Source organism: Lonchura striata, chromosome 4 (assembly GCF_050655825.1).
Source record: "Lonchura striata isolate lonStrDom1 chromosome 4, ASM5065582v1, whole genome shotgun sequence".
NCBI lineage: Eukaryota > Metazoa > Chordata > Aves > Passeriformes > Estrildidae > Lonchura > Lonchura striata.
This window is the reverse complement of record NC_140706.1, coordinates 27,870,649-27,895,485: the sequence shown is the minus strand read 5'-3', so window position 1 is coordinate 27,895,485 and position 24,837 is coordinate 27,870,649. Positions and strand designations below refer to the sequence as shown.

Below are 24,837 nucleotides of genomic sequence, written 5' to 3'. Positions count from 1 at the left end.
CTTAGATTACCACAGAAGCCAAAGGCCCCAATTAAGATCAAGAGCCCTTTTGCTCTAGGCACTGAGCAAACACATCCTGTTCTGAAGAATGTATAAGCTGAAAAATGAGAGATGCTCAATGAGGGTTGAGACAGGAAAGGTATAATGCAATGTTTACAAATCGTTACTGGTATGTTAAAAGGTTGCAAAATAATATCTGCCCCTTTAGCTGCCATCATTCATTAAAGCAGAAACATTTGAAAACCAAATTTGTTTCTTGTCCTATGTAATACTGGTTCATTTCGTTTTCTTCAATTTAATTGAAAAGTATAAACAGTTTAATCTAATTTTTGGTTTGGTATAATGCTGTCTAAAGAATGACAGCAGAAAAATTACTTTAAAATATTTCCATAAAAATAAAGAGTCCTCCGGGAAGATGTTTATGTACATAAAAGTGCAATGAACTTGTACTGACTACTTTGTGACAATGGTGAAAGGTAAGATATGTTTTGCTGAAAAAAATACTTTGCTGAATCAGGATCTTAATTGTATTATGCTAATAAATTAACTAATTAATCCATAAATGCCAGCTAGTTCCATATATATTATTCTTTCCAGTAGTGCAAACTTAATTGACCCCAGATTGTCCAAATCATGATACCAAACAGTTTTCTTGTGGGAGGAGGTGACAAATCTGATCAACCAACTACTCCAGGTCTGAATACTTTAGGTTGTTTTATTTGTAGAGCTATTTTTCTTTGGTCAGCTCACCTGTATTATGTAAAATAAGTGTTATGATGAATTACATTCTTCAGCAGATTTATGAATCTGTATTATATACAATATACTGATAGCAGTACATAAACACTTCCTCAGTAATCACTCCTGATGGCTGCAAGACTAAGAATTTACTTCCATAATAGATTTCCAGTTTCTGTGTTATCACTTTCAATTTTTTAGGTACTCAAAGGGTGAAATACAGCTTATAATAATGTTTAACAAATAAGCAATTCCTCTAAGGAGGCTAGTGTCATTTCTAAATTATCTTTATTCACTGGAATAAGCCAGAAATTTCCATTTATTCCTTGATTACCAAACTGTTGCCTTCAGGGGAAGGCAAGGCGACCTGGTTTCAAGGAACAGCACGGCAGCCCAGTCTCCCCTGGGCCACTCGGGCCAACGACACACGCAGGCACCAGTGTGGTGGACGGTCGAAAGCCTTTATTATCTTATCTCATGGGTTTAAATAGTCTTGGGGGACTCTGTTACGTCAGGGGGGGTTGGTAGGGTCTCTAGGGTTAGTCAGGAGTGGAAAACTACTGGGTTAGGTGTGGTTACATTCTTTGGGGTAAATGGATAACATGTTGCAGGGTGAGAGGGGGAAGGGGTCTTTCTTTCCGTCACATCCCGAAATCTTCCGTTCGCCTGTCCCTATCTACTACATCTCCCCCCTCCTTTTCATAAGTAACATGAGGTAGTCGTAGATATAGGCACTGGAGTGAGGTACAAACTTGTAACTTGGTAAGGAAAAAAGGGTTTTTGGTAAACCTGAGTAAATCTCGCAAGGTGAGTTTCGAAGGCTTTTGCAGCTGACTGTGTTAGCAGTTTTTGGTTTACAGCATTTGTTGCTGGCCCACGAACAGAATGTTTGCCCGTTCTAGACGGGCCTGAACAAATGAGACTAACTTGTTCAGCAGGCATGGTCCTATGGTAACAGCTAAAAGCAGTATTGCCAGTGGACTTACTAGGGCAGAAATTAAAGTGGTGAGCCAAGGTGATTGATTGAACCAGGATTCGAACCAGCTCTGCTGGGTTTCCTTGTCTCTCTTTCTTTGAGCCAGTCTATCTCGGAGTTCTGCCATGGAGTCTTTAACGACTCCTGTATGATCTGCATAAAAGCAGCATTCCTCTTTCAAAGCTGCACACAGTCCTCCTTGTTGCATGAACAAGAGGTCCAGTCCTCGCCTATTCTGTAAAACTACTTCTGAAAGCGAAGAGACTGATTTCTCTAGATAGGAGATGGATTTCTCGATTTTCTGCAGGTCTTCATCGATGGTCATTTGCAGCTGAGAAAGTCCGTGCTGTTGGGTTGCGATGGCTGAGACACCTGTGGCTGTACCAGCTGGTCCTAGGCCGAGTAGCATTGCGATAGTTATACCTGTGATTATTTCTCTTTTGTGCAGTCTGTCAGGTTCTTCGAAAAGGTGGTACACTTCTTCATCTGAGTGGTATAGGACCCTAGGAACAATCAGAACTTGGACACAGAAGTCAATAGAGTCATTAAATTTGGCAAGGAACACACAAGGACTCACTCCGGATCGCTGGCAAACCCACATCCCAGATGCGGATGGGACCACCCACTTACCGATCTTTCTGTTGGGCTTGACAACTTTAGTGCAGAAGTTGCCTTTCTGCTTTGCTAAAGTTGCATTGCCAAAACATTTGCCTTGTCCTGTGATTTGACTCAGGGTGATTCCTCTGCGGGGAGTGTCCCATCTGCACTGGTGGGGGGCACTGGCTGTGGAGTAACTGAAGGGGGTGTCTAAAGCGATGCCTTCGTAGAAAGGGGGTTTAACATCATAACGAAGCCAACAGGAGTTAGTCAGGTTCGGTTTGGTTTCGTTTAGGGTTAGAAAGGTAGCTTCTAGTATATAAACACAGGGGTGTTTCACGGGCTGGTGGAGGGTTCTATGTGACCCTTTTGCAGCTCGAGGTCGACCAGTTCCAGCAAGGCTGCCATTCGAGGCTTTGACAGGGGCCACTGCTCGACCCATACGGGGTCTGGTGATTTCCAAGTCAGTTTGATTGGCAGCAGTGGGTGTACGGCAGTGGCCCTTATTATAAATTTGTAATCCTGACTCCTAACATAGCAAGGATGTCCCTTCCTATCAGGGGTGGAGAGTTTTGCAAAATGTAGGGGTGGATTGCTACTGTTCGTTCTGGTCCCTTTTTTGTATGAAGCGTTATGGCTACTAATTGGGTGCTTTTCCAAGCTCGGGACGGCCCTCCCACTCCGTTCACTGGGGGGACTTCTTTGCATTGCCAGTGTCGGGGCCACAGTGCTTGGGGAAAAATCGAGCAGTTTGCTTCTGTGTCTGCCCAAAACTGAAGCCCTATGACATGGGGGTCCTGACTGCCATAAAGGCGGCACGTCCCCCACACCTTCGGTGGCTCCTTCCCTATTTTCATGGCCAGGGCCACCCAGGGGTCCCGTTCTGGGGCGTCCCCTGCTGACCCTGCGGCACAGGCGCTGCTTGCGGCGGTAGTGGGTACGAAGGTACCGCAGGCTGTGTTGCGAAATTCGCTGGCGAGGGTACGAAGCTGGCTGTCTCCTGTGGGGGTATGGGGTATAAGGGCGCCCCGTCCCACTGGGGGTTGGCATAGATGGGCTGCCTTGCATTTGCAGCGGGAGGAGGCTGGGTGCAGCCCGCACGCCCCCTCCCTCTCCCGTTTCCCTGGGTCCGGGACCTGCATTCCTTGGCCAGATGCCCCTTCCTCCCGCAGCCCCAAACAGGCTCTTCTCGGGCGTGCTTGGGGTGGAGGCGCCGCGGCGGGCTGCCATGCCAGCTGGGGACAGCTCAGCGCAGGCTATTTTTATTTCTCCCCAGTCGGTAAACTGGGCTGGTTTGTATTGTGGCTGCTTTTCGGTGCGGCTTAAAGCTTTACTTGGTTTTGTTTTAAATTGCATTGGCTCTATTCTCTTCGTCTCAGAGTCCCAGCCGGCTCCCGGCAGCTCTTCCGAGCTGCCGGAGCTGCTGCCGGACTCCGAGTCGGAAGTCGAATGCCAGCGCACTTCCGGGGCTCGGTGCCGTTTTGTGCGGCTCCGACCCCGCTCCTCCCCCCGGGGGTGGCGCCGCTGCCGCCCCCCGGGCTCGCCCTGCCTCCTGCAGGGGGGGGTTTCTCCCTTATATGGTGGCAGCGTCAGGCGCGGCTGCCGATTGGCTCCGAGCCCTCTGCCACTCTCCTCCTCTTTCTCCCGCACACGCGCATTAGCGAAACTCTGCGCCTCTGGGCTCTTTGCGCCGAGACTGCCCGCGCCCCGCCCCTCCCCTTGGCTGCCGGCGCCATTTTCAAAGGCGTATGGAGGCGGCGTGGGCAGCATCTCCTCCCGAGCCGCGGCTCCCGCGGCTCTGGCTTCCCCCGCCAGTCCCTGCCAACAGAGCTCTGCGCGCTGCTGCACCTCCGGTACCGGGTCACCGACCGGCGGTGGCGGGGCGGATGGGGAAGCCGCGGATTTTTGGGAGGTTTCCGCGGGGGGTCCCGGGCCCCCGCCCGGGGAGGGGGGCAACGCGCCGGCCTCCCCCGGATCCCCGCTCCCGGGCGGATCGCCCTCAGGGGTAGTTTGCGTTGCCGCTCCTACCCCTAGCTTGGGTGTAACCAATAAACACGTACGCGCTGCGCTCCATGTCTCCTGCTCTTCTATTGCTCTGCGCAGGGCTTTCTCTACTTTTCCCCACGCCTTAAGGCATTTGCCGCTGCCTGAGGATTTCGTGTCCTCGGCCAGCGCGGCTGTGTATTTTTCCCATATCTCCGGATGCAAAACATCCACAGGGCGTTCAATTGCCCCAAGCTCAAGCAGCCTTGCTATAGCAAGATAAAAGTCTTTGAGCTTACACTCAATTCCCCATTGCTTATGAACTTCACTTACGACCCTGGCAATGGCATCCATGATGATCGCGGGTCCTGGGACGTCTCCCTTGCCGAGAACACGGTTCCACCGGTCCGGCCGCTGCTCTTGTCCAGGCGACACCCGCAACTCGAGCGAATTATTCCCGGGTTTCGGCACCAGTTATGTTGCCTTCAGGGGAAGGCAAGGCGACCTGGTTTCAAGGAACAGCACGGCAGCCCAGTCTCCCCTGGGCCACTCGGGCCAACGACACACGCAGGCACCAGTGTGGTGGACGGTCGAAAGCCTTTATTATCTTATCTCATGGGTTTAAATAGTCTTGGGGGACTCTGTTACGTCAGGGGGGGTTGGTAGGGTCTCTAGGGTTAGTCAGGAGTGGAAAACTACTGGGTTAGGTGTGGTTACATTCTTTGGGGTAAATGGATAACATGTTGCAGGGTGAGAGGGGGAAGGGGTCTTTCTTTCCGTCACATCCCGAAATCTTCCGTTCGCCTGTCCCTATCTACTACACCAAACCTGCAATTATTTTAAAATATTAAGATTGTTAAGATTTCATAACTGAAATAATTAACATGTTGTACATTTAATTAATAATAATTAATAACATATTTTTAATTGATAAATAACATAATGCAGTGGTCTTACTACTATATTAATTTCCTCTGAGTGAAAAAAATGAGGTTCCTTTACATGGTATGGTGGTGGTCTGACTGGTGGTATTGAGCACCTGGCCCAGCAGGGTTCTGGAGGATGCTCTGGCAGCTAGACTGTCATGTCCATTATGGTTACTGCTGGCTCCAGCCTGGCACAGGCGAAGGCCACCCACTCCCAAAACCCATGGCATAGTGGTTCAGATGTCAGATCACCAGCAGTCAGAGCAGGGTTGGTGAAGGGCAAAGAAAGTATTATCACCTAGCTGAAGAATAACCACCATTGGGCCATTAATATCTGAATGCAAGGTCACTGCATGGTCCTGAGTGCTGAGCTGGCAGTAGTTCTTGTGCCACAGAACACTCATTTTACATATGCATCTATTCCCAGAAATGGGTCAGTTGATGCCAAGAAATTTTATTACACCTCTCAATGCAATCCATGGCTCAAGCAGCTTTGTGCCAGTAAATTCACTGCCAGAATCATCACAGCGGAGCTGTGTTGAGCAGTCTACCATCAGGGTACACCCTGAGTGGGCTCTCAAATATCAGAGCCTTTGGCCAAATCATCATATGCCTAAATGTACCAAGATCATGAAGAAGACACATTTCCAACCCAGTGTTCCTGCAAGGGGGATTCAGAGAGGCCAATGCTCCCAGTATTTCAGTTACTTCAGTTTCGAGTATGTACAGCACAGGAGCTCCTCTCCAAGTGCTTCCAAAGCACTTCCCAGGACACGGGTGGGCATGCCCACAGCCCAGCACCCAACACAGGAGTGCTTCCTCAGCAGCCACTGCTCCCATGGTGAAGGTGGCATCCAACACCACACTGTACTTTTCCATCCTGCACTGCAGCTCTGAGCGCTATCTCAGGCTGCTGGTCTTCCACAACAGAGCAGGGGGATGCCACTGTGCCAATACATTGAAGGGGCCCTTGACTCTTCCCTGCCATAAAAGCCAACTGGGTTCTCTTACTTAGGTCTCACATCCCAAAAAAATGTAGAAAATGGACAAAGGAGAAAAGAGCAAAGCAGTAGAAAGAGAAAATGAGGAGAGCAGGCAATATGCTGGAAGTTATGGTTGCTTTTCAGAGGGATCATGAGAGGTTGGAGAAGGGGTCTGGCAGGACATCATGGAGCTCAACAAAGAAAAATGGAAAGTTCCTCAGCTGCAGAGGAGTATCTCACAGAGTTGTAAAAAACAAGTGGGCATTGGGTATGTGTCAGGGAGCTGAGAATAACCAAGCTGTGCCAGGCCTCTCTGGGTTAAGATGGGTTTCGGTAAAAGGCTGCAAGTCATCACAGCGAAGTACAGGGAACCGCTAAGTCAAGACTGGCTTGGATGTAACTTCACTAACCCTGCACAAACATTTGGCATTGTAGCAACATAAGGACTAACCAAACAGCTGGTCACAAATGCAAGATCTCCATATAGGAAATGCTGAACTAAAATAAAGTAATTTAACATTTCTGATTGAAGGCCATTAATAAAATACAAGAAAATAGTGCAATAACAGTGCCATTAAAACTGCTGTGGCATGAGGACAGAGAAATGGTTTCATGGAATTGTCACTGCTGGAAAAGAGCTGCAGGGTGAGGACATGGTGACCAACAATGACCAATTGTCTTTAGATTGAACTGATTTAACAGAAGCAATGAATAATCTCTCTGAGAGATTACAGAACTATATACTGAGAAGTACAGAAGGTCACAGCACCTTGAAGGTATAAAAAAACAAAGATTACCAAGGTAGGATCAGCAGAAGATGATCAGTGTTGAAGATCCCAGCACCTAAGAATTGATGGTTATACTGATAAACAGCCCTCAAGGCCTCTCAACATATCAGCTGCCAGGACTGTGGGGCCAGAATGCCAAGGGAGGGATATTGAGGACTTACTGGACTGGGACAATTCAGAAATTTGCTGCCATAACCATAACACTGTGCTGCTCATGGTTCAAAGAGCAATGCTGCTAATGACTACTGTAGCTACCCAATGCCATTTTCATATCTATTCCATAAATAGTTATGCTTATTCAATGTCACCAAAGTTATCTTGCAGTTCTCTCATTTCTTCTCCCTTAAGTACTGTATAGTTAAATATTGCTAAGACATAAGCACATCTTCTACTGCCATGCTTGAGTTCTCATGTTGACACATTACAGTCTACATAAGCTGTTAAAAATTATCACGTATAAAGCACACAGTCACAGTCTCTTTCCTTGCTGGATGTCACTGTTGCATGTTCCTGCTCTTTCCCAGTATCAAAGAAGCATGCAGTGGGTGAGACAGTCTGGGCACTGGTGCATGTAATGATGTTTTTGGCTCAGCTGTGCAGACCATTGATAGGTGCTGGAAGATTTGGCCATTTTAGACTGAGCCAGTTATGAGGCAGATCATCAGTACCATGGATATATGGGCCCTGAAAGGCACATTAAGGACCAGACACACTTGAAGGAACACCAGGTGAGTGCTCTCATGGAAAAACCAGAGAGGATCACTAATACCTTTGAGAGCTGGGAAACTGGGCCTTAAAAGCACTGGAAAGGCTGTATCTCTACAGAACAGGGTAGTTGCTCATCTCATTTGCCAGAAATAAATTCTATTCCAGTAAGCTTCCATCAAAGGGACCAGTCACTAAAATTATTTTGCTAAAAAGAAGTTCTATTTTCATATTGTTATTCTTTCATGAAGGCCAGTCTTCCTTTGTTTTCATAGATGTCCTTGTCCAACATTCCAGTTTTAGTGTCAGTTAATTCTATTTATTACATTGCCAGTTATCTCAGACATCTGCATTTCCCCACACTGTGTGCAGTGTGTGCCAGTGCTGATGAAAAGGAAGCACATGTGTGGAGGAAGAAGCAAACAAATCATTAAATGTTTGGGACTGCTAATCAGACTAATAAAAAGCAGAGTTTATGCAGGCAGCTGAGTGGAGCACACATCTCTAAAATCATTTGCTTTAGATCCAACCCTTTCTAAGAGCAATTCGAAGTAATTGTCACCCAGTAGCTTTTTTGTAATCCAGATACTGAAAGGCAGAGAGCTCAGGTGAGTTATTTCCAAAGTGCAGGGATCCCAGTCATGCAGAATGCTGCCACACTGGTCTAACTGGCTGTGCCTGTTTGACCGTGGCTGGATGCCAGGAGCCCACCAAAACTGCTCTGACTATTCCATCCTCAGCTGGACAGAGGAGAGAAAATACAATCAAAGGCTTATGCCGTGTACATAAGGACAGGGAGAGATCTCTCATCAGTTACCACTATGGATCAGAAACCCTCCACTTGGAGAAATTACTTGAGTTTATTCCCCATCAAAATCAGAGATGCACAATGAAGGTAAAACAAAAGCTGCAAAAAAACCCTTCATCTGACCTCCCACTTCTTCCTGGGCTTAACTTTACTCCCAATTATCTACCTCCTTCTTCTCAGCTGCACAGGGAGGTGGGGAATGGATTATGGTTAGTTCATCACAAGTTTCTGCCACAGCTTCCTCCTCAAAGAGAAAAGTCCTGCCCCTGCTCCAGTGTGGGTCCTTCCTGGGGAGGGGGGCAGTCCTCCATGAATTTCTCCAGTGTGACTTCTTCCCCTGGGCTTCAGTCTTCAGTTCCTCAGAAACTGCTCCTTTTCACAGGGTACAATACTTCAAGGTGGTGTGGGGCTCCTCCTCAGGCTGTGGGTGAATCCTGCACCCCTGTGGCTCCATGAGCTGCAGGGGCACCCTGCTTCACCACAGGCTGCAGGGGGATCACAGCTCCGGCACCTGCAGCAGATCCTTCTCCTCCTTCTTCACCGATCTTGGTGTCTGCAGGACTTATCTCACATATTCTCACTCCTCTCTTCTCTGCCACAATTACTTCTCTGCAATAATATTTTCCCTTCTTAAATATATTATCCCAGGGGCATTACTGCCATCACTGGGGTCAGCCTTGGCCAGTGCTGGATCCATCCTTGAGCCCACTGGCACTGGCTCTGTCACACATGGGGAAGCTTCCAGCAGCTTCTCACAAAAGCCATCCCTGTAGCCCTGCCCTGCCACCAAAACCTGGCCATGAAAACCCAATATACTGGCCCTTTTGGATTATCTCTGAAAAGAAATTGAACAAGCAGCAGAAATATATTTTAAGGTCTAAGCTGACTGACACAAGAGAGCTAAGACATGAAAAATGTGAAAATTTTAATGGGATTCTAGCTTGTGGATCTATCATTCCTTGGGTCATTTCACTGGATTTTACATGAGCCTTAATGACCATTTTGTTATTTCATTTTTCATGTGAAATACAATTTTCTCTGAAAATGACTGGTACTTCTATTTGTACTGGTGTGACAGAAACTCTATATTCTGCACTGGAAAAGACTCTGCTCATTTCTGAGAAAATCTTATTAGACTGATAGACAGTAACAGTTGCCAACAGCTCACACCTCCAAGCTCTCATTGCCTTAGTATTTCATGGAGTCTTGCTATTTCATAAATATGGAAGAGCTGCTTGCTTCTAGACTTGATTTAAGAATTGTACATGGGTCTCAGAAAGATGGAATGTTAATAAAAAACAACCAGGAAATTTTCTTAGGAAAAATTGTCCCATACCAGCATAAGTGAATTGTGCCATTGCAAAGAAATTCTGCTTCAGAAATTAAAGGAATTAGTAACATTTTCATTCCGGGTTAAATTTTAAATCATTCTCACTTCACAATAGCAAAATTTGGCAGTGTTTCTGTAACACATATATTTACATTTTCCATAATACAGAAAATTAAATTCTTCCCAACACCACAAATACACTTTACTTAATTATTTTTCTCTTTTTTGTTGTTGTTGTTTTTTCTTTTTTAAAACAATCTTAGTGGACTACCAGTTACAAAAAGAGAGAACTGAGGATGAGATTTATTAACAAGCAGATTCTTTTCATCTTTTTCATTTGAATAACTCAAATAGCTACTAAGTCCTCATTTAGAGATAATTTCCAAAGACACAACTGTAGAATAAAAAAGATGGGCAGTAATGTAGCATCCAGGCAATAATATGGACTCAAGAAGCACAAATTAGGTTCCATTTCTATTGCAGACTTTATTGTGACTGCGTGCATGTTATTTGCATTTCTCAGTACCTAATGTGTAACAAACACCACAAACACTGGGAGGAAGAAAATACATTACTTATGGTAAGAAACTGAGGAAAAAGCCATACAGAAATTGATGGCTGTGTGGCATATACCTATCACTAACATCTTTAAAAGCTTTTTTGAAAATTAAATGTATTATTTATTATTTATTGTGCTTTGAGCACAATAATAATAATGTGCTACCTTAACAATTGTTACTAAACCTTACTATAAAAAAGAAATATACTAATTATCTACCTAGAGGCAGTAATAAATTATGGATCCATACAAGTCTGAATAACTGATATAATATAAAAACTAACTTTGTGACATTTAAATTGTAGAATGATAAAACACAAATTGACAATGAAATTACAAAATTAGTTTCATCTAAAATTAGATAATATTAGTCCTTCTTTTCTGAACTGACATGAACAGAACTGTGCAGCTCCTGTAGCAATGAAACCTGACAAATTCAGCCCCACTTCCTCCTCCTGTTTATGCAATCTCTTGTTCACACACTCCCTGAGCTCTGAAAAGGTGTGGAATGATTATGGCATCCTGTGTCTATGGGAAAAACATCCTCAAGCCCCAAACCCTGGGTTCTGTCATAAAAGCTACTTCCCATTTCCACAAATTAGTATTCTGACACTGGAAATATATTACAAAAATACATATAAATTTACAAGAATTTTATTCATTATAATAATAATGAAAGGGGGCTTCTGTCACTGAATGCTGATGACAACCAAGTATAAATGATTGTTTGGAAGGGTGGTCTCTTGGTAAGTAGTTCTGTAGCTGTTTTAAGCCTGAGGAAACTGGTCTATCCTGCAGCTTGCAGGAACACCAGTGAATACCTACCAATACAAGCATTTAGGTTCATTTAAACAGCATATATGAATAAATATGTGAAGGGAATGAGCTGAGCTGAAGAAAATAATTCATTATTCATGCAGCTAACAACACTTATTCATGCCTAGTATAAATTGAAACCTAAAAGTGCAAATCTAGGACACTGAGATTTTCAATCAATGCTGAGTTATATTTAAATTCAATCTAAGCCACAGTTTCTGAGTTCATTTCATGTTTCAATTCAGCACAGAAGCATTTCACACTTTCCCTCACTGGCTACATTTTGGGAAACATAAATTATGAACATAGCAGTTTTTGCAAGTGAATGGTAATAATTGCTTGGTGGATTTCACTTGAGATGCAGTGGACATGAAATTAAGTGAAATGCAGTGCACTGTGCTTAGTTTAATTCCATTTGACAGCTCCTGAATAAAAATATTTAAATCACAAAAAAACCCTGAAAAATGAGCAAATTTTACAAGTGAGAAAAAAGAAGCTAGATTTTGCAATTCTATTTTCTTCAATGACACACTCATATAGCACCATTTCTTATATGTCCTGTTAACTCAAAACTGTGAAGACAATAATTTTTAGAATATGATACCTGTTTTTTTGCAATCCATGTTGTCCTAATCTCTCAGCAATTCTTATTTTCAAAATATGGAACTCATGCTGAACTCCTACACTAAGCCACTGAAAAAGCTAATTGGCATATGCCAAGTGGAAAAACCTTATTTTCTGTTTTGCATAATCAGGGCTCTGTAATGACACTTTTCCCAAAGATACCTAAAAATTTCACCCGCTGATTTTACTTAGTCTTAATTACCTAAGAAACATATGGCTGGGGGGAAAAAAACAGAGAACAGACATAGTTACTGTCCTGAAAGGAGAGTTTAATTCAATGGGAGAATCTGGATCCACAAAAACTTCTAGTAATTCCACCTCACTAAGCCTACTTTCTTCTAACCCTGTTAGATTTTCTCATCTGAATGCTAAGCCCATTTGAAGGCAGAGGTGAGCTAATACAAGCCTTACAACAGCACAGCTCAGTTTCAGCTGGAGCCTGCTGGCACAACTACAAATTAATTTGCACTGGATGCGAGCAGTTCAGCCACTTCCTCTCCTCTCTCAAGCCTGTGAAACAACAGGACCATGCAAACAAGAACTCTGAAACAGCAATTCTTTTTCTTACTCTAAATGCAGCAGTTTGCAGTCGACCTCCCAGGCCTTTGCTTTCTAGCATTCCTGCCAGGGTATGAGTGATAGCACAGCAGAGCAGACTCCCAGTGACTTTAAAAGCAGCACTTTAGTATAACATTGTACCTGGACTAACTGGCAGCTGTCACACAAACTGATGCTACTTCTGTAAGAAAAGGGGGAATTTGAATCCTCTGTGTGGTTTTTGCACATGGTTTGCTTTTTCCACTGAACAAGTCAATTAAGTTTTATGTAATTGCCATTAGGAAAATGAACTTGATGATGAAAAATCTGCAGACAGATACAAAATAACTGCTACCAGACTGGAAATTCTTTTTCTTTTGAGGTTTTCCAGTCCTTAGAGAGGAAAGAAGCTGTATCTGAGAAGTTACTTTAATTTACTTCTACACCGTCCTTCAGAGGACTGAACAAGAACTCTGAAAGAGCATAAATGAGATCAGTTCTCCTTAAGCTGGAAAGGATTAAAACCCTGCTCCAGAGGACTTTGCACAGTTTGTCTCCCAGGAAGTGTTAGGCAAAAGGTCTTGGTCAGTTAATGTATTATAGTTTCAGAAAAGTGATGTGGCAAGAGCCAGATTTAAGCACCTTATAATGGATTAGTCACTCTCAGTGTGAGCGATGTAACAGGCAACTCTGAATTTCTGTCGTACAGAAAATGACTACACCACTGAGACCCATTTCTGAGCCTATTTCAGATCTGAAAGGATGTGGTGAAAATATCATGCCAGGTTTTCCTTTTTAAACAACAAATTCAGACTGGCCAAAGTCTATTTGCAAGAGCAAATAGAATACTAGCTGATCCAATGTTTAAGGCTTTACAGCTTCCTTGCCTCCAAAGAGAAGCACATACTGTGGTAATATGATTACAGCATTTCCAGCAGCTAGCACAGCCTTCAGGCAGGCACATTATTGGCAGCAGCTGCTCAAACAAGTACTCACCTCACTATGCTCACAATATCCCAGCAATTGAAGGAGTGAGAAAATATGTCAATGAAATCAGCCTCCTCTTAAAGCTTGCATAGTGTGCTTCCATAGCAATCCAGCTACTTGATGAACAATTACAGTTGCCAATTTGGCAAACTCTTTTCAAGGTTATTTTAATCTATCAAGGTTATTTCATCACTGGAAAGAAAGGTTTTAACAGTCTGGATATAACTAAATTAGGCCTAAGCCACTAACCTTCCCAAGTACTAGGCATATCACCAAATTACCATCCAACATAAAACAGGAGAAGATTACAACTGTAAAAGACTAAGATAAGGCTTTTGTAACAATTAATCTGACACAACTTCACTATGCATATACAATAAGTCCACTGTATTTAGAGTCCAATAAAACAGATGAAAACAAAGACTACAAAAGCAGAGGCATAGCAGTTTCTCTCAGGGATTTTTCTAAAAGGCCATATCTCTTCCTTTTGCTTGACTGGGTACCTTTCACATCTTCCTGCCTTAGAAAGCATTTCTACACTGGCCAGCTGACCTAGCACGTAAAAAAATATAATCTAAAGCATCTCATTATTATATAGATAATTTAGACAATAAAACTTAAATGTAGTTCAATGGATAGGATTTCCAGTAATAATATCAAAACTCATTTGAGAGTGTACCAACTGAAAAAAAAAAAAAAAAAAAAGTCATAAAAATTAATCAAATTACCTGAAAGACCAGAGTCAAGTTATTAAGAAAACAGATGGATTGCCACAGATTTTCAAAACAAATAGCTCAATGAAAATACTCATTATGAATACACAGATTATTACATGTTCGTGAAATCTGGACACACAGCACATTTGTTTGCTATTACATCAGCTAAGTCTAATTTAAAACACTTAACTTCTAGTCTGTGCTTTATACATCCCTGCACAAGAGGGAGAATATTAAATCAACATTTCTGTTTATTGTGGCATAGGTGTCTATCACAGCCATATGGTAGAAAAACAAATGCATGAAAACTCTCATATTCTTGTATGTTTCATATTAATATTTTTCAATCACAATGCATATATAGTTATATAATTTCTTGATTTCCAATTCCACCCATAGAAGTATAATGACATACTCCAGTATTATTTGAAATTCTGATCTCAGTTTTGATCCAGCTTTCTTACTAAAATGACTTTAGAGCAGAAAAAAGCTGTTTATCAGGGATTTTAAAATACCATTATCCTCTGCGATCTATATAAGGTGCCAATACAGTGCTGATACAGTTCCAAGTAAGTCATCCTAGCTCTTCTTTAGTATCATCTGAAGATCTAGACCTTACATCATGTGTGAAAGTCCAGTAGATCTAAATTTATGCTTCTTCATTGTTCATGGCTCTTACATGTGCCAGCTGCTATGATTCTACTGGACCAGCACAAGAAGGTTTCATGCAAAACATTCACATATGCCATTCCTCTATCAGCTCACGCCTACACAGGTGCAAGAATAGTGACCCCAACAGAAAAAACACAGTGATTTCTTTTAGAGTTTTGGTGGCCAGAAAGCTCCATAGAGAGAGTTGTCAGATCATTTGGAAAACTCAAGCCAGTCCTGAAGGTACTTTTTGATGCAAAAATTAAATTTCAAACTATCATGGGATGAAAAATCAGAAAGTAAAGGGGAAAAAAAATTTAGAAATCCCTCCCTCTTTTCCTCTTTTTCCAAGTGTCCCAGATAGGCAATTGGATTAGTTCAGCCAAAATTTTAAACTGAAAATTTTATCAGATCTTCTGAGTCTCCACCATTTCTAATTCTAATGTAAACAAAAACAGTGTTCAAAAAGTAATATTTTAAAGAAACTGAAAATTAAACAAGTCAAGAAAACAACTCAGCAAAACCATCCTTCTTCAGAAAAAGTCTTTGGTTTTTATGAATGAATATTATCTGATGATAAAGCATTTGCCACAGAATTCTATTTGATGGGAAACTTCTATAACACTGTTTTGCCATTTCAGATGAAAATCTGGAATGGTGAAAATGTAAACAGAAAATCTTTTAAGATGCCATGTAAGATACCATGGGAATCCACTTATTATTGACTGCCAAGTGATGGTATCCTAGGTGTTGGGATTTACTTAGACATTTATATCTAAAGTCCTCTGTTTATCTAGAAGAACTAACTGTCACTGTTGTACGCTGGCTAGATATGCTGAGTGCATTATCAACATTCTTCTACCTCAGCAAAATACTTTATTAAATTTTCCTGGCAAGGGTTTACTCTGTATGAAAAATGGATGCATCTGATGCACTTCCAAATTGTTAAGTGACATGCTCTTTATGATTCTGTAAAAGATTTCAAAGGACAAAGATACAGTGTGGCACTTCAGGTCAAAAAAACTAGTAGATTTTTCACTAGGATGTCTTTGTTGAATAAAACACTTTACCATATGTTATTTCACAGCCTGAACACATAATTGTTTTGTCAGATAAAGACATAGGGGTGGCGTTTGTGGCCTGGAGGAAAGGAAAAACTATGATAGCTCTGTTGGCAACATACAACAGTTAATGAATCCTCGGTACACTGGCATTTTTTCATTAAATACTGTGCAAGTATTTTCAAAGTAAAATCCCATTGGCTATATTTCACTCAGAGTCTCTTTGGGGGCTCTTGTTGCTCTTTCAGTGTAACAGCAATAAAAAGATCAGTGGAGACATGCTGATCAAATAATGTAAAAATGCCTACAAGACATGCCTGTACTTCACTAGACTGAGGTGTGCTATTTTCTCATAATATAGGCAAAGATAAATTATAACTTGAAATAGTAGTTTCAAGTTTTGAGATTTACATTTCATTTAATCAGAATTTGAATACATGTAAACATGAATATCTTAACTCATTCTGACATTGTCTATAATAAGGAAACTGCACAGTAGCAGCTTTAACAATCTTTGTCATTGTAATTATATAAGTTGAAGCTGAAAGGCCAACCTTGAAAATTGTGTGCAGGCTAATGAGGTAAATAGGTCAGAACAAAAGATTTTACCAGCATAATTTTAAGATACTCATACAATCATAGAATCATTTAGGATGGAAAAGACTTCTAAGTTCATGGAGTTAATCATGTTTACTTATGAGTTAATCATGTTTACTCTTGTACAGTATATGGACATGCAAAATAACTACAGCCTAATACAGGATTCTGATCTCTTCAAGAACATGTTTCTCCATAGTTTCTCCTGTATGGATGGTAGATGGACAAGCAATGATGAAAGCAATGTTTGGTATACCTGTTATTGTCAACTGGGGGAAAAAGGTAATTTACAAAGAGAAATTCCTAAATGCATACACAGGATTGAGTGAAGATTAGTTTGACTAAAAGACGTACAAACTGCAACACATGTACATAAAATAATCTTGGCAACTCAAAGTGACAGATTCCTTCTCTGGATTTTTGAAAACAAGAACTAGCAATTAGTCTGACATCTAATCAGTCACAAAGTTCCTCTAGAAATAGAACTGATCAGTACTTAAAATTTCCACCTCGCAGGAAACAAAGGCATTTCAATATCTGTCCTCATTTCAATTCAGAATAAATGCAAGTACTCTCAATATTTCATTCAAAATGCAATTAAAAATGCTGTGTTAAAACTGGTTTTTCATGCTTAAAATTATTATTTTTATCTTATCCTATTATAGGTACGTGTTATATTCATGTTATTGGATGTTGTCAATGCACAGCATTATTTATACTATCAATGTTCTGGGTTTTGAGCCTCCCAGAAATCAAGTTTATCATTTCCTGGAAATGGACAGGCTCAGCAGTAGTTTGAGGAACTAGATGCTCAGCATATCTGTATGAAAATTTTACAGACTTGAGAAAAATTCATTCTTCAGCTCAACCAGTTCACAGGACAGCAGTTCAGTAACTTTGCTATAAACTAGATAGGTTTTTATTTGTGCTGCAATGAGACAGTGTGGTACTTTGATGCAAAATGGATTGTTTCCTTTCACTCCCTAGTAGCATAATGAAGAAAACAAGCTTTTGATCTTTTTGAATATTCCCTAGACACATTTTGCTCTGAATATCCTTGTCTTCATAAAAATATTTGTTACTTTATCAAATGCTCTTTATTAATCAGTCTTTGCACTCATAGATAAAGAAAATACTAGAGATATTTCTCACAGGTGAAATACATGCATAATGGATAATCAGAGGCAGAGGTGTACACAGACTTAATTTATGTTATCAAATGATATAAGCTCTCAGCTCTTCCCAAGATTCATTCTGCTCTTCTCAGCTCTTCCAAAGATTCCCAAAATTTAGTCTGCACGCATCTGAGTTCTGCTTATGCTCTCACTTGGAACAAAATGACTAGACCCCCTAAAGCTATTAAAGACTGTCTGGCCATTGATGAGCCACTCTGGAAGTCTCACTTGGTCAGAGGCACTTCACAACTACACACCCCACACTCACAGACTCAGACCAGGTTTTGATAGTAGAGTCTCAGAGCTCAGGATCCTTTCAGTACCTGAACCATGGTACAATAGAATAACAGCTGGAGCTGGTGCCTCCAAGGAGGGACCCCAAGCAAAGGAACCCCTGGGCTTTTACACCCTCACAGTCAAAGTGCAGGGAAGTCTGGGGTCTTCCAGCTGAGTCCTCAGCTCCTGCCGTGTCTCTGAGTGCCCAATGCCCTGGCTGGCACCACAGTCCCTGTGCCCTTTGCTGTGCAAAGCTTGGTTCCAGGTCACAGCCTCTTGTCTGGGGCTCTCACCACCAGAGCTGAACCCGGAGCTGGCACTGCAGCTGCTCACAGAGCTACCAGCACTGAGGGTATTCCTCAACAAAACAAAGCTTAGGTGAGGGCCAGAGGTAATTTTTCTGAAGACTTCAACCTAAATTTCCTATGGACAAAGTATCACTAGAGCTGGCTCCTTCTTCCTTATACAGTCCCCCAACACCATTTCAATAGTCCCATTCTCAGTAGAAGAGTACTCCCAAATATGTTTAGAACACCCTTGGCTGTGGTGGGTGGCCCCTGATTGTCAGGTGCCCACCAAAGCTGCTATGTCTCTGCTATGACAACAAGCTTGTGTGTCAAGATAAGGGCAGGGAGAGATCACTCAGCAATTGTTTTGACAGGCACAATAGACAGAACTTGGGAAAATTAGTTTAATTTATAACCAATCAAACCAGAGCAGGGTAATGAGAGAGAAAACAAAGACTTAAAATATCTTCTCCCCAACTCCTCTCTTCTTCCTTGGCTCAATTTCACTCCTGAATTCTCTACCTCCCAGGAGCACAAGGAGATGGGGAACTGGAACTGGGGCTGCAGCCAGTTCATCATATGCTGTCTCTGCCATTCCTTCCCCATCAGGGGCAGGATTCCCCACATTCTTCCCCTGCTCCAGACAGTGCTGTGTCCTTCCCACAGGCTGCAGGGGAATCTCTGCTCCAGTGCCTGGGGCAGAGACCCTGGTGCCTGCAGGGCTGTTTCTTCACATATTCTGACTCCTTTTTTCTCCCGGTGCTGTTACACAGGTGTTCTCCACCCTTAGAGGCACTACCACTGTCGCTGATGGGCTCAGCCTTGGCCGGCAGTGGGTCCTGCAGTCATTACCTCTGGCAGACACATGGGAAGCTTCTGGCAGATTCTCACAGAAGCCCCCCCACTACCAAAACCTTGCCACCCAAACCAAATATACCCACATAAGCATGCTTCATGTCTGCAGTACATAATCCTGTTAACATCGTATAGAAATGCAGTGACATTTCTCACTACATTCTCAGCAGCCCTGAGACAACCCTTACCTGACCACAGACATTTTCAGCACCACTTGGAATTTCTGTTCCCAGAGGGACCACATGCATTCAGTGCATATTCAGTGCATATCCTACATAGATGTCCTACCTCATGGAAATCACCGCTAACAACACACTCCACAATCTGGAAGGCCATGGGGTTTCTTCCAGAGATATTAACCTTCTATATTAACTCACCTGTCATCATGTTCTCTATCAAAACCTGAGCTTTCCTCCTTTGATATGAAGAGTTTGATTTTATGGGTACAGCTGGAATGAGCAATGCTGTTCTGGAATATCAAGAGTGAACAGCAGCTTCTAGAAGGCTGTAGTCCCTGCTGGAAAATAGGGCATTGTTTACCAAGGGCAACGGCAATTCTAACACCAACAGACAGAAATGAGTCTTGTATAAAAAATACAGGTAGATTCTGTAAAACATCATTAAAATAATGGGAATTTTTATGGCTATTGTTTCAATGAGAGGGAGGTAGAAAAACATGAACAGAATTCTAGAAAGGTAACATCAAAATGCAGCATTAGGACACTAATTTCAAGCCAAGAGCAAATTCTGCTTTGTTTCTGCTGCCCCCAGTTGCTCATTCCTAGCTGCATCTTTGTTATATAGATTGGCTTTGTTAAACAACCTGGCTTCAAAAACACAATTTGAGAGGGTGAGCAATTGTACACAAGTGCAAGAAGTTTTGAAAAGACTTTCCCACCAATCGTCCTGTAATATTGTGATCTCATAGGATTACCATATAAAATTACTTTTATTTATTTTAAGTTTTGACTGGAATTCTTGAAATCCTAAGAAATTAATTTATCTTCTTGTGATTAAAGAAATAATTGTGCTTTGGTTCTTTGGGGTATTTTTAATTATTTGTCAATAAATGGGGGAATCATCCTTAAGATACATTATTTCATGCTTTTTCTGACAGAGGTAACCTGCATAGACCTGAATTTTGCTTCAAAATACAATAACAGATGATACTGCTTCATGCATAAGCCTTTTATTTTCTTGCTTTTGCATACCAGCCTATAATACGAATTCTGTCTCACAGCATAGTTTTATGAATTGGAACCTATACTAAATGGACTATAAGAGTGCTCTAATAGATGACCTTCAACATTTCATTAGTGCAAAAGCAGTTCTGCATCATCTTTAACAAATCGCTTGCTGATCACCATTTTCAGCATAGTCTGTAAAACAGCTTCACACAGGGCATAAACAGTAAAGCAATACATTAAAAAATACAAAATTTTCTTTTATGGATAACTTCAAATAGAATATGAGGAGCAACTCTGGGTTTTGGTTTTTTTTTTTTAGTTATGTCCAAATTTTATATATATATATATATATATGTATATGAGCCCCTCAGTTGGTTCAGTTCTATGTAAGTGTGCAAAAAATAGAAACATTATGCAGACATTTGAACTGAAGCTATATTTGCAATACCAGAACAGAAAAAATGATATGACTCTGTTCCAACTACAACACAGCCATTATTCACAGCCACAGCACATTCATTTTTACTATAAATGACTATTCACTTGGCTGTGAGCAGCCAAGTGCCTAATCAGGAGAAAGTAAATGAAATTCAAAAGGTTTTGTTCTCTTATGGTGTCCCTTGGCACAGCTTTCTGAAAGAACCGCATTAATATAATTGTATATTTATTCCCAACAATGCTAGCATTAATAGACCTGTGTATAAATACCTCAGAAAAAAACTTCATGACAATCAATAATGAGGTGTATCAGCAACAAAAGGGATAGCTCCTGTTATCATCAGAAATTGATTTTAATTGAAACAGGAAATAATTATGTACCAATAACATCAGTGTTTCTGTCACAAAAGAATCTCTATTTTAGTGGAAGACCAATACAAGCTACAATAAACAAAGGTTTTTGCTTTATCACATTATATTTCCTGTTGGATATATTAAATTTGTTGACTAGGTTAAACTTACTGTGTTCTGATGCAACATGTAATTCCAAATAACCTTCAAGATAAAGAGCTACCTACTGCCAATTAGTTTGAGGACAACACAAATAGTGGGTAAACAAATCAACATAATGACTAATAAAATCTCATCTTTAATATGAAATGTGTTTTTACAGAAAGCCAGACTGTCCTGGGAATGTTTTTGTAGTGGTCCGACTCTAGCAAGGCAAACGTTCTTTACTGAAAGACCTCATGACTATTCACATTAATTTTAATCAATGCTTAAAAGTTGCTATTGATGTTTCTTGTTTTTATGATTCTGAAGGAAAATGATCAGGACATTGCCTATCCTTTGAACAGGCACATAAAGATGAGCCACCCACAGTAATTTTTACATCCTAAAAATGGCCTGCAGCACTGAATTGTTTCAGACATTGAAGCTCTGAAATACTGGCTGGATCCCAAAGCAATTCAAGTGCCAAAAGACCAAGCTGAATTGTTTTCAGATCATTATTAAACTCATAAAGCATTTACAATATTTCTACCTTTTGATTGCTAACACAGAGTCTCAACCTGTGAGAGTTCTAATGTTATCTCATTGTTCCTGAAAAACAGTATAAGTGCATGAGCAATACAATGTGCTTAGAAAGGTTGTCTCCTGTCTGCAGGCACAGAAGCAATTCAAATACTTATCCCACATGGTATCCCACCAGGCTTACAAGCTATGACCAGCACCACAAAGCGTCCCAAGTGGATGGTAGCTTCTGAAAGCAAACAAATGTTTCTGACACGAAACAAGTTCCTATGAAGAGCTGCAAGGTTCCTTTGCCAAAATTTAGCCTTGAACTAGAACACCATATTGTTAAAAATCCCTTGTAAGGAATATATAGGAAATATATAAGGTCACATACAGGGAACAGAAATGTTCTTTTAACTCCAGTTATCACATAATTAACCAGCCAGCTGATGAAGTTACCATTATCTTAGTTCTGCTCAATACTAGTATTTGCTTCACCACCCTCTTAAACAGACCTGTGATATTATCATAAATTTAAAACCAGAATAACAGCATAAGGTAAATAGGGTAAAAATCCCATTATAAAATGGAATTTTTTATTACAAAACTTTAGCAGATAGAGCAATCAAGCAAACCACTATTATAGCAGAAGAAACAGTTAAGGTGACAGTGCACAGCTGGGAAGGGGGCAGGGTCTATACCTGGACCAGCCACTAGTAAAATAATTTCTAAAGCTACAGCCTCAGACCGACAAACACAAAGCAAGCAAACAAAGAAAGGAGGAGGAGAAAACAAAACCAGAAAAAAGCAGGATTATAAAATGACAAAGCTATCAGAAAGACGCAAGTAAAAGTAACTCTCGTGAGTCTAGAATTACTAACTTACTGCCTGTAGGGAAGCATACCGTGGACGCGCTACTGAAAGCCTGTCGCAGACTCGGACACCGAGCTGCTCTTTTGCCGGGGGATGCTGCCCCGGCCCCGGCCCCGGCCAAGCCCGCTCGGGGCTCGGAGCTCGAGGCCGAAGCGCCGGCACCGCCGCCCGCAGCGCCGCGCCGCGGGCGCGGGCAGCACTGCACCCTGCAGCGGCGCTCCGCAGCGCCTTTCGCCCGCCGGCGCCTCCCCGCCGCCCGCCAACGGCTTCTTCCGCGGCTTTCTCAACAGCGACCAAAAGGATTGTATTCCTCCAAAACACACGCATTCCAGATATGCTCCTTGGCAAAGTCTGCCTTCCAACCATAGTCTCTGTTACATGCAGCACGTGGAAACTATGTAAGAGGTCTCACAGCTGTCAGTAGCGCTCAGTATGGGTGCAAAAGAGCAAATCTTTTATCCTCGGATCTAACAGGCTACCACACCAAGAATCGAATACATTTCTTTTGGAGAGTAATAAATCAACTCCCACCCCAATTCCACCTTGAACTCTCCTACTCATATGCTAAGAAAATTTTTAACTCCCCCTGTTTATGACAGACTGAAAGGATGCCAGAGAGATCATGTCAGTAGAAACAGAAAATGGTACTCCCATTAAATGAGGAATTCAATTATTTGTCCAATGTCCTTCACCTCTGCTTTAGTTAGCTTCCAGAAACAGCAATAAAGAAGAATAACCTCAGTCTTACAGTAAACTCCTTCAAGAATATATATATATATATGTTGTATATCTATAACTTGTATTACAAGAGTGTAATGGAGTCCTGGATGCTTGTAACATAAGCCATGTCTGGGACAGATGATACAACTGCAAGATTTGAGACAGACACTGAGACCAAGAAATTTGAGAAAGCTAAAACATTTAATGCAATAAAGGAGAAGATAGCCTCAGGTTGCTAGCCAAACCTGGCAGTTTATCATCATGATATCTAATAACTCACATTTATGTAATCTCTGTCCTAGCCTAGCAAACCTTTCCTTAAAAAAAGCAGTACCTTAAAATGTGTTTGATAACAAGCAGTAGAATCACAAAGTTCACACATATGCTGAGGTTAAATAGATGTGCATCTTTGTATTAAACCACAGATGTCCTGAAAAACATTTTAAAGGACAATTAAGGCCTAAAATGTCCATAAGTGACATTGTGCTGCAATGAGGCCAGTGCCCAGCAAAACTGGGTAATGGGAGATCCTGACAGAACACTCAATAGTGACTTTGCAATACTTTCACTGGAAAGGTTCAAAGCATGTTGACCTTCAAAACATCCTTTCAATCTTATGTGTTTGCTCTGGAGTTTAGAGAGATTGAGCCATCTGGGTAAATTGAAGGGGAGAGGTCTCTGTAACAGCTGAGATAACCCTCTCAGGTCTCACTGGTCTTGTTTTGCTCTGGGGTGGATTTCTTGTTACTGTCTAAACAGGTCTGTCTACTCCCAGTCACTGTCTAAACTGGGAGTCTTTTTATACAGACAAGTGTGATTTTATATTTAGACATTACTAAAAGGGACAGTTTCCAGTAAGGAGCTTTTTGTGAATGAAGTATCATTAGCCCTAATATATACTATCCTCAGAATTACAGTAATGAGAACGACAAAAGGAAAAAATCATTATAAAACTAAACAGAAAATATGAATAAAAAAACTTTTTAGCTCTGTACTAACATGGCAGTCGCCAGACAAGACGGTCGATGTTAAAGAGTCGCAGTGTTCTTCGGACAAATGCTGCCCATTTCCTGCAGAATCCCAGCAAACACCGCTTGGATCCGCAGCACCTGGCGCTTCCTGCAGGCCGGAGCAGCGGCGGGCAGCCCCAGCCCGGCGCCAGCGGGTGGCAGCAGCGACCCAGCGACCGCAGCAGCCGCGCTGCCCCATCAGCATCGCCCCGCACCGCAGCCCCGCGTCACCGCCCCCTCCTTCCATCCGCTTTGCTTTGGTTTTGTTTTCGCGTCCAACGGGAAATGCACAAGATCCATGAGTGTGCAGGTGGATTAATTTAAAGCTTTCACAACATTTTTTCTTTGACTGACAAAACTAACCTTGAAATGGTGAGGCACAACCAAAACGTACCAGCACTTTGGGTACCACTGAAAAGAATACCTTTTCAATTACATGGCAACATTTTCTGAGACAAGGGACACAGCTCCATAAAAAAGCCTTTAGCTCACTACGCATTCTGCAAACAAAATACAGAAGCCAGGACTTCTCCACAAGAGATGTGGTGGGAGGGCAGGCTCCAGCTGAGAGGGAAGCTGGAGCCACATACATATTTGTCAGGAGATTCAGCAGATTCATT

The 24,837-nt window shown here is 41.8% G+C and overlaps 2 protein-coding genes across 2 annotated transcripts in view; both read right to left on the bottom strand.

Moving 5' to 3' along the window:
- TRMT9B (tRNA methyltransferase 9B (putative)) overlaps positions 1–22,633 on the bottom strand; it is a 71,117-nt gene extending 48,484 nt beyond the window's left edge. Inside the window, exon 1 of the mRNA XM_021533302.4 lies at positions 22,500–22,633. The gene's annotated coding sequence lies outside the window, so the exon portion shown is untranslated. The remainder of the gene's footprint in view (positions 1–22,499) is intronic.
- Positions 1,181–24,837, bottom strand: part of LOC146767570 (uncharacterized) — a 64,240-nt gene continuing 40,583 nt past the window's right edge. The window contains exon 3 of the mRNA XM_085577907.1: positions 1,181–19,489. Within this exon, the coding sequence (XP_085434033.1) occupies positions 2,648–4,648 (2,001 nt within the window). The 5' untranslated portion in view covers positions 4,649–19,489 and the 3' untranslated portion in view covers positions 1,181–2,647. The remainder of the gene's footprint in view (positions 19,490–24,837) is intronic.